Raw genomic sequence first — 9,988 nt, 5'->3', positions numbered from 1 at the left:
ACGAGTTCATCAGTGGTAAAAGAGTAAAAAGGGAACAGAACGAACAATCATCCCGTCGTCTAATTGGCCAGCGCTCCTCGACTTGCCTTTGTCTTGGTGCATGCTGAGGTCCTGACAGCTGACATATGCCAATCCCGAACCCTGGCAGCGACCGAAATAATCTGGAGGGGGCACCACCAACTAACTTCTTCTTTGTTTCCTGTTCATTCCAAGTCAATCAGTTGAATCAGATTCAATTCAATTCAATTACATGCACACAGCTCGCTGCCTTGCTTTTTCTTGGCCTTTGCCTCGCCCATTCGATCTGCTCGATTATCCCAATACGTACATCCTTATCAATCCAGCAAATCTGGATCTCAACCAGTCTCTTAATTTCGTATCGTTTAATTTGGACATCCGCCGATTGATCCGTTCATTGCTGAGGACACACACAAGCAACTGCCAAGCACTGACTGATCCGCCTGACATCTCAACCTACCTCAACCTACTCTTTCCACATACAACAAGGTTATCTTGACAAATCCTGCTCGCCGGGTCTACCCTCTCTCTGATCGACCTTGGTCTATATACAAGCTCAATTTTAAGCGACATACGTAGGGGGTGTTTGGGGGGCAACCGTCATCGTCACCGTTCTCCATTCCTGCCTCTACTCGAGCACTCAGCCAACAAACCAATCAAACGCTCGGCTCGAGCCAACGTCTGTACCTCAACAGGGGAGCGATCGACCACGCCCCTCTCCAATCCTTTTACCAATCCTCCGCCCCCAGATCTCCCGCCTTCTACCAACCACTTTGCCAGCTGCTAGGATAGGCTCCTTTTCCCGAACAGTATTGCGTACTTGAATGGTTTAATATATATCCCCCCGTGGCCGAGGACAGAGGGAACGGTAAGGCTCGCCGTCCCTCAACCTCGCTACTTTCTCCCACCCCTCTTTTGTAACCATGAAGTTCACCGTGATGAAACTGTTTCGGCGCAGCAAAAAGTCCAAGGGAAAGATAGAGCCCCAGAACTTCAATTACGACCGCGACCAGCGCTACCCCGACGCCTACTCCAACTCCAAGCCTACCAACGGCCACAATAAATACTACAATGGCTCACAGGCCTATCCTACCGGCTCTGCGCCTTGGCTCGATCTCCCCGTCCCGGTCTTGCAGAGGATCTTCACCTTCGTCTGCCCCCATTCCCAAGACGAATCCTACGAGAACTGCGAACAGAGCGCCTTAGAAGATGCTTGCATGCTGTGTGACCAACGAGACCTCGCCCACGCCGGCATGGTTTGCAGGAAGTGGCGCAAGGCTGCTATCCCCGTCCTGTACCACAGCATCCGTATCGACTCGGTTCACTACTGCGAACGCGAGATCTTCCTCTCCGACAAGCGCAAGCGCAACAGCAGTCGTTGGGACCGCAACGGCGTGCCCGAGGACACGGCCGGTGCGCGCCTCTCTCTTCTCTGTCGCACTCTTCGAGACGACCCTACGCGCCTCGGAAAGATGGTGAACTTCCTCAAGACGCCCTATATGCTACGGAGTCGCGCTCCTCGGCCCTGGCCAGGACCATCGCCGTCTTGCCCAACCTGCGCTATGTCGACCTGCCAGACGGCTTCTTCGAGGACGAACCGGCCTACACGACGCTCAAGTTCGAGGTCCAAGCCCGCTGTCCGGATCTTAGAAAGATGACGTTCAAGGCTGGGAGCGAACGGAGCCTCGAGGCCCTGAACAAAGGTGACATCTGGCCAAATCTCGAGGTTATGGAACTCGTCAAGATCAACGTGGATCCGGCTGCCTTGCGCCATGTCCTCTCTGTCTTGCCCAAGTTGCGTGCGTTGAAGATCACCGACAGCTACGTTGTGGACGATGATATCTTCCAAAACAACGATATGCTGCCAGCTTTTCCGGCTCTGGTTGAACTTGATCTCGTCGAGACGCCGCGAGTCACATCGGCCGGACTCGCCGCTTACCTTTCCCGTCGCGATGCACAGATGCGACTGAAGGTGCTCTCCATCATCAGCACCGGCGTGCGCCCACAGAACCTCCAGGATTTCCTGGCCGACGCCCCTAGGCTCCAGGCCTTAACTATGGTGAGCGAAGTGGAATCCGCGTTCCCTCTCTCAACACGCCTATTCCGCCTATCGCAAATTTCTCTCTGGAAACCTTGCGCTACGAGATCACCGCGTCCCCCAAAATGAGCGCGTACATTGGCATGACGCAAGGCTACTACAACTACCTGGCTCAGTCCCTCTTTGCCGGTGGTCTACCGCGTTTATCGTCTCTTTATGTCCGCGACCCCGGCTTTCCGGATACGATGGCCGGGTTGCCGCCGCCCATGCCATCTTTCGCTGGTAGCGGTTCTGCTCGTCCGAGCAGCTCCCATTCCATGAAGCTGGCGCCATCGCCATTCGCTGCGCCCAATCAAAACCGGTTCAGCAGCAATAATCCGTTCGCTTCTGCGGCTTCTACAAACCCATTTGCAGGGGCAGGACATGGTGGTTTTGGCCCGCCCGTCTTGAACTTGAACCAGACGCTCGAAATCTACACTAAAGGCGACGAAGATGATATCGACTGGAGCATCGTGAAGATGGACCCTATCGACGCACCCGGATACGGTGGGGGTGGTGGCCGCCGAGGGCATGCTCGAAATGGCAGTTCAGCCTCCACCAAACGTCCCCTTAAGCTCCTATGGTCTGGCAGATGCCGGAGCAACTTGGCGGGAAGGCGCTGCGGGGGCTCGAAGGAGTGTTGTGATGTCCAACGGGACAGGCGGCTTCCTCGCCGTCCCCTCGAGCCCTGAAGCTCCCACAGGACGCCGCAGTTCTGGCCTGAGAAATGGAAGCATGGATTCGGGTGGCGCTAGGGATGAGTGGCCTCGCCCTATGAGCAGCTCGGGAGGCAAGGGCGACAGGGACTTGTGGCGTTGAGCTTCTCACGAGCCTACTCTTTGCTATGCGTTTGCCTGTATCAGTGGTGTGTCATCAATCGACATTGGAGGCTTATTAGGAAGTGTTATCAATAGAGGGCCACCCTCGAGTACGGCTCCTCGGCATGATTTGCGGAAGGGAATGTCCACGAGGCGGACGTTATGGATTTCCCCGGAGGCAGGCGATCTGCCCAACGCTGAGGGCGATACTCGCTCATTCGACCGTCTTCTTGCGGACGGTGCAACCGCCTGGCAAGAGCGACAACAACGGTGCGCCAAACGATAAATGCAATTCAATCATGCGGCATCGCCATATGACCATCAACGGCCGTCAATTTCATACCACAGAAGATGAGAGCGCCTCTACAGGTGCGGTAGGCAGAATAAGGGGGAGAGGGAGGGAGAACTGGCCCAGACAAACTATTGGGCTTTTTTTAATCTATGGAGCGATATGAAAAGGAAAGTCTCATGCCAAATCACCTTTTTCAATGTACCACTACAATTTTCATGATGAGATGAAAAAGTACCACGGCCGCTGCACAGGAGGTATACACATATATATGCTCGCCTTTGGCTTGGAGCAATAAGGAGACGAGAGGGGGCAGCAGTTTGCTGGTGGATGGTTCTTCATACGTATACCCGGATTTTTTTTTGTTTCTTCTTCTCTTCGTCATATCTTTTTATTCGATTTGGTTTCTCTCTAAAGGTGGCTGCAGCCGTATAAGACCTGTCAGGCTTCGTTGCTGCTTGCCTAATTTGTTTGTCGTTGGTCGCGATGACGGACAAGGGGGGCAAAGGGGTAGGAAGAAGTTGCCCGGGACAAGATTGACAGCAGATTCGATGTTGATAGATTGAATATTTCAAAGTTACCAACGATCATGATGGTGCCTTTCCTAATTTGCTGAATCCTATGTGTGTATTTATCGTAATTATGGTCCAGAGCAAAATGCACTCCTAGGCTATATAACATGGTGATAATAAACAAGAGTCGCACATTGCTGAAAACACACGCATAAGTCTTGACGGATGTCATTGAATATTTAATTCCATTTTGATTATAAACACCGAGTCCCAAACCATACACACACACTTATAATACTGGTAAGTAATAATACCCGAACCCGACCAATCAATACCACTTTACAATAATAATTCATACACACGTGGGCCGGGGAAGAGGAGAACCCGACACACATACACACACCAACGCAGACGAGGAGAAACGGATGAAGGGGACAAGTGAAAAAGCTATGCTGTTGTTATGCTTCGTAATGCTGTTGCTGTTGCATAGTAGTTGAGGGAGGCAAGAGGACGAAGCAAAACAGCCCACTCAACTGCCAGCTAATGCGTTAATCTTTAGTGAGTGCTATGCAAATCAGGCCAAACGAAAAAGGAGACGAGAAAGTGAGAGTGAGGGCTATGCAGGGCTCTCATGTCTCTTAGCCACATCCTTTCGTCCCAAACGTCGTTCAATCGTGCCCCTTCATCCTCGTCAGCGCATGCTTTGATCCTCTAAGCTCCAATTTAGAGGAATCCGTCCAGTCTACAGATGTTCTCGTACAGCCAGCCTAGTTGCCGTTCAATGGAACACTTTCGAGCGGGCTAGCTGTCCCCGAGATACCTCCCTTCTGCTTGGTCCGCAGAGTCAGAGGGAAGGGATACTCATCAGGATCTTCTTCCTCACTAGTTCACAGTTAGTTATGTCTCTCTTCCCCATCACATTCTGGGTCATTCCACTTACGGAAGCTTCCAAGCCACGTAGTCCTCAGTGCTCAGCCCCTCATGGCCCTCCTGCAAGCTAGCAAAGTCGCCAGGCGTCATCATACCCGCACGGTCGCGGGGCGATCCGGGCACAGAGAACGGCCGGGAGATCTTCTGGTCGCCAATACCGAAAGAGTCGTCCTCGCTTTCATGGCCTTCTCCGCTGAAGGATGCAGGATACGCCCGTCGCAAGGCCAACTGTCGCGCCTTGACGTATTCCATACCCATCCTCTTCCAGTCGAGGAGATCGCTAAGTCGCTCGGTTCGATTCCGTTGGTTGATACGTTGGCGGCGGCTCTTTTGGCAGAACTCCAACATCTGAGACGTAAGCTCGTTGACCGAGTCGTCCACGCCCTTGTTGCGGCGGTCCACAATGTAGATACCGTAGTCGCTCGAGTTCTCGATCAGCTCCTCCATGTAGCAACCGAATCCGGACAGATTAGTTGTGATACTTGGGACACCCATGACTGTGCACTCTGCCGGGGTGTAGCCCCAAGGCTCGTAGTAAGACGAGAAGACGCCCAGGTGCGTACCCCAACCGAAATCATCGTAGTCCATGGGCAACACAGGATTACTCGCGTTCAGGAACTCTGGGTGGAATACGACCTTGACGCGGTCTGTAGGGTGGTTGAAGAGCTGAACCCGGCGCAACTGGTTCAGGATGGGATCGTCGCTATCGTTCACCATGTTATGCGTAACAATGGGGGGTAGACCGTGTCGCTTCATAGCAAATAGACGGCGGCGAAGCAAGACACGGTCTGCACTGGTAATGAGCTCCTTTTGGTCTGGCAACGGGTCGCCATCGTGCCACTTCAGTGACCGCTCAAAGATGCGCCGACCAATGCCGCGCTCGATGACATCAACGGTATCCCGAAGCGACTTGATCACGGCCTGGCCTCTAAGGGCTTCTACCGTCAGAGACGAGGTCTGGGCAGGCATGATGATGAATGCCACCACAGTGGTCTTGCTGCCTGCCGCCTTGAGCCGGTGGTTCAAACGGGCCAGAGACTCGATGAACATGTCCACGCCCTTGTTTCGGAATTCGTAACGGCCTGCAGTGAAGAAGTAGAGTGTATCTTCGGGGTTGAAATCGTAGTGCCCGTAGAAATGGCCACGGACAAAATCATGGATCTTCTCCTTGGACTGCTGATGCAGGTTCTGGAACTCGTGCATAGCTGAGAACTTGGTAACGTTCAACCCATTGGGCAATACACCGTCAGGTTTGCGCTTCAGCAGATGTTCGCTTTCAAAGGCGGTAATGTGAGAGACGGTCGTGAAGACATCACAAGCGTGGGCAGCGGCGCGCTCAATGCAGTAGCGGTGGTAGATGCCTCGCTTGCCGGCCTCGGCGTCCACATCAAACCACTGAAGGTTGTTGTAGAAGTCGACCGAGCCAGCACACAGGTAACGGCCGAGGAGGGTGGCATGGGTTGTGAAGATGGTTGTGACATCCATGCGGCGCTTCTTGGTCAGCGGCAGCGCAACACCAGCAAGCCATTCGTGGAAGTGGGCAATAACAGCCTTGGTCTTTTGGCGCGAGACGTACTCGCCAAGAAACCACGCGACCAGGTAACCAAACACAATGGCCTCGTTTGTCTCGTTGTCGCCAGGAGGGGAAGGGATGCTGGCAACATTCCAAAGATCCGCCTTCCACTCGTCCAAGTACTTGTAAGCCGTTTTGGTATCGATCAAAAGGACCCTCGGGGCGCCCTCAATAAGCCAGCGTCCATAGAGAATGCCAATGCCCCGGTTCCTCATGGCCTCGATGGACTCAGACAACTCGGGTGACGTGGGCTCCAACTCTTCCACCTCGACAGCGGCCGAAGCGTGGTTGAGAGGGCCAATAAGTGTATATCGGTCGCCATACTCGGCTGTCGTAACGGGAGCCTTGGACTTGATCACGGAATAGATACCACCGACTACATGGGGCGCATTTTAGTCTCTGGGAGCCGATTGGAAGGAAGACACCGGGGGAAAGCAGTATCTCTGGTGGGTGTGTACTTACCACGATGGGCAACCTCGGTCGCCACCTCGAACAGGAAGTGGTCCTTGACCTCTCGGGCCGGTCTGCCGCCGTTTTCGCTCATACTGACTGCCGACGACAAGCTGCGGAAAGCCAGGTAAAGAGACCGAAGGGTGAGCGAAGAAGGAGTTGGTTAAAAGGTAGGAGGGCTACAAGATTAGAGAAGACGATCGTGTTAGTCCAATGCGCGCAGGACGAGTTGGTAAAAGAGGATGAAATAAGTTTTTTGACTTTGTTCACGCAGCTTTCCAAGACCCGGGTTTTGGACTCGGACCTCACCCAACTGTGGAAACTAAGCAAGGCAGGAAGAGTGATGCAGTGTGGATAAGAGAACCTTCCAAGATCCAAATGCCAGTAGAAGGCAATCCCGATCCGAGGCACGCAACTAAAGGAATAAAAAATGCGAAGGATAAACGGAGGGAGAGACCCCGGTCCGAGGTGATTAGAGAGAGAGAGCTCCCTCGCTTGCTTACTTACCGGGCTTGAAACTAGACGTCACTCCTTGATCGGCTTTGAGAGAAAGAGAAAAAAAGGTAAAGAGGAGTCTGGAATCAGAGAAAAGCTCTCGGGGAAGGGTACGAGAGAGATCGAGAAAGAGGCCTTCCAATTGCTGAAGAACCAAACAACAGCTTTCACTTCACGTGCAACAACCACGAGATCTAAGAAGAAGGTGATGTGGTATGTGGGAGAGGATGGGAAAGAGGGAAATACGACTTACAGAGTTACAGCAGGAAAGCTGGAGACAGTGGAGGTAGCAGCGAGGTGGAGGCGGAGATTGAAGACGGAGTGGAAGGAGGAGAGACCGAAGTAGTATCCATCCCAATGCATGTTGGTCGCCTGTCTGTCTTCAAGGTTGAGAGCTCCGTCGCCTCTTTGCTCGCTCTCAGAGAGAGTGTGTGTACTGTACTGTACGCAGAACAGTCGAAACAACCGCCCATTGTCGAGCTCTCCTCTAAAAAAGACGGCCCAACCCAACTGTGCAGGCGATGGTGTCACTGTGCATCTGAGCTCTCTCCCTACTGCGGCCAATTATCTCGGGGCATTTTAGTGCATGCCATCCCTCTTGCAGCTTGCAAAGGTACCACCGATCAGAGCTGGGAGGTCTAGAGTGATGTTGTTTGTGCCCATTGCCCAGCACGGAAAGCCAGCGAGACAGAGCTATCCCAACGACCCCCCAGAGACCCCACTCCAGCGACTAGGGCAGGCCTGGCAGCAATTGTAGCTCGGTGGTTGGGCAATGGGCAAGACGGAACCACCTAAATAACCCCAGCCGGGTGCCTGCGGATTGGCCTAACCTCATCTTACCCATGGGGGGATTGGGCGGGGGGTTCGTCCTTAGCTGGATCTGATTGCGGGACTAGGTAAGTAGCCCTTGTTAGCACCAGAGCCCCGTCCACCGCCCGATATCTAACGAAAGTGCGATGAGATGCTAACAAAAAAAAACTGGTGATGACGAAAAAAAGCATGCATACTTCACCCCTGTCTACTTTCGCTTGTCGCTTGGCCGCACGCCCAGCCCAGGCCGTTGAGTTTTATCGAGTACCTGAGTCTGAGTCTGGAATCAGATTTCAGCTCAGCACAGGGCAAATGACCATTTTTCCCCGTTGATCCTCATGCCGTCCTTCCAGTTACGAGCTTGGGGTTGTAGATACGGCACACATCATAAACGGATGGTGCCAAACCTGTCTTTCGATCATCATCAGTTCCAGGCCTAAGATGATGTCGTTTTACCCGCCGCATAGCAGCAGCAGCTGAATAAGCAAACGAAAGTTCCCATTCATTTCAATTCCCGCTCAAACAGTGTAGGTACGGGGAGACAGACGGTTGTCTGGCCATTTTCTCTCTATGATCTAGTGACTCTGCACCCGAACAGACATCATGTTCGAGCCCGCTTATGCTTGACCCCCCAGTCGGTGCAGATGGTGCCACAGTATCCCAAGGAGGGTTGTATGTACATAGCTGCTAGCTTAAGGCCAATTGCCAACATCGAGATTACTGCATGCCAATGTCTCTGCAGTGCTTGCTCTTGTAGCAATATCATGTCCAGTATATTGCTACATGTATTGTGCATACAGGCCTGTCGCCAAGTTGATCTGCCAAGCATAGATGCACACACACAAATACGCGAACATTGAACACATGATTGACTATGTGAAAAAAACAACGAACTTGATTGAGTCTTCCGGGATCTGCTCTTGCGATCTACCCAACATTACTCAGTCCGTGACGTCGGGTGTCTATGGGTGGGAAGATTTCTGTCTTGCCATCCCACCAAAGCACCGAACCAAATCTCTCGTCTCGCTTGGGGGAGTGGGTAGTGGGCCAGCCACTGGACTGGGCCTCAAGTCCAGAAGTGCTCGGGACAAGACTCCGGACTAACCAGATCCAGCACCGAAGCTTATACCACTACAATCCGATATACACCATATAAGCTCTCGAATAAACGTTAGAAGTGTGATCGGAGTACATTTCTCATATGTTCTCGGCCATTGTCACTCCTGTTCATGATTGTTTAAAAGGTTGGCTGATTCGTGTCCCCACTGGACCCACTGGGCTGTCTCGTGCCGTGCCATTTTTGCTTGGAGCCCATAGCCCCGGAAAGAGCTCCAGTCGGCTGGCGCTTAACTAAGAATGACGAAATCTCAATGGTCATAGCTCCCGCCCCCTCCACCACCTTCTCCATAGTCTCGACACCATCCGAAGCCATGTGCTCTCCTTTCTGCGGGGTTGGCGCGTTGGCGTTGGATACCATTGTCCCCAGAACGCCACTGGGATACCACCACGCAATGGCTGTATCCATCCAATGATAGTGAATAGCTGGGCCTCGGCTCAAGTCTTAGCAGGCAGCTTCAGTCGTACAAGCATAAAACGACAGCAAAAGTCAGTATAGTACTACCAGCGACTACGGCCCTTTCATGGCCGAGAGATTGTACCACGTGGCAAGCATAAACAAATGATCCCCTGCCAGGTATTCAAATATATCTTAGGTTAGTCACGGCGATACAGGTGGCGATACACCCGGGAAGAGGGATACCCTCCTCACTCTGAATTGTGACCCGAGCGAAACTAACTATACTGCCTGACAGGGGTACTTTACTTACCCTTACGACGTGGCATATTCCCTCCGCAAGATATCAGTCAGGTTGATGGGTATTCGAAACTTGCATTGGTCTACCGCATGAAGGCGCTCAGCTCGAAGTCTACAGAAACGGGCTAATGCTATGCTTGCTGTGTAACATAAAAGAAGAACCCCCAAAACAAAAGAAGAATACATCAATCATCCCTCGCTAA

The 9,988-nt window shown here is 52.6% G+C and overlaps 3 protein-coding genes across 3 annotated transcripts; 1 reads left to right on the top strand and 2 right to left on the bottom strand.

Annotated features, from left to right (window-relative positions):
- Window positions 1-941: 941 nt before the first annotated feature.
- Window positions 942-2,914, top strand: PG994_008733 (uncharacterized protein; the record flags this gene model as incomplete). The annotated part of the gene is made up of 4 exons (XM_066860142.1): window positions 942-1,431; window positions 1,491-2,014; window positions 2,059-2,641; window positions 2,688-2,914. 4 exons carry the CDS (start codon window positions 942-944, stop codon window positions 2,912-2,914), a joined length of 1,824 nt encoding a protein of 607 aa, XP_066713731.1.
- A 1,567-nt stretch (window positions 2,915-4,481) lies between these two features.
- Window positions 4,482-6,761, bottom strand: PG994_008732 (uncharacterized protein; the record flags this gene model as incomplete). Its single annotated transcript, XM_066860141.1, has 3 exons — window positions 4,482-4,596; window positions 4,655-6,593; window positions 6,680-6,761. 3 exons carry the CDS (start codon window positions 6,759-6,761, stop codon window positions 4,482-4,484), a joined length of 2,136 nt encoding a protein of 711 aa, XP_066713730.1.
- Window positions 6,762-9,209: 2,448 nt separating this feature from the next.
- On the bottom strand, window positions 9,210-9,449 carry PG994_008731 (uncharacterized protein; the record flags this gene model as incomplete). Its single annotated transcript, XM_066860140.1, has 1 exon — window positions 9,210-9,449. One exon carries the CDS (start codon window positions 9,447-9,449, stop codon window positions 9,210-9,212), a length of 240 nt encoding a protein of 79 aa, XP_066713729.1.
- Between the last annotated feature and the right edge of the window lie 539 nt (window positions 9,450-9,988).

Source organism: Apiospora phragmitis (assembly GCF_038363925.1).
Source record: "Apiospora phragmitis strain CBS 135458 chromosome Unknown utg000008l:1.0-3514335.0:1.0-3519231.0, whole genome shotgun sequence".
Taxonomy (NCBI): Eukaryota; Fungi; Ascomycota; class Sordariomycetes; order Amphisphaeriales; family Apiosporaceae; genus Apiospora; species Apiospora phragmitis.
This window is presented reverse-complemented; position numbering and strand designations above follow the sequence as displayed.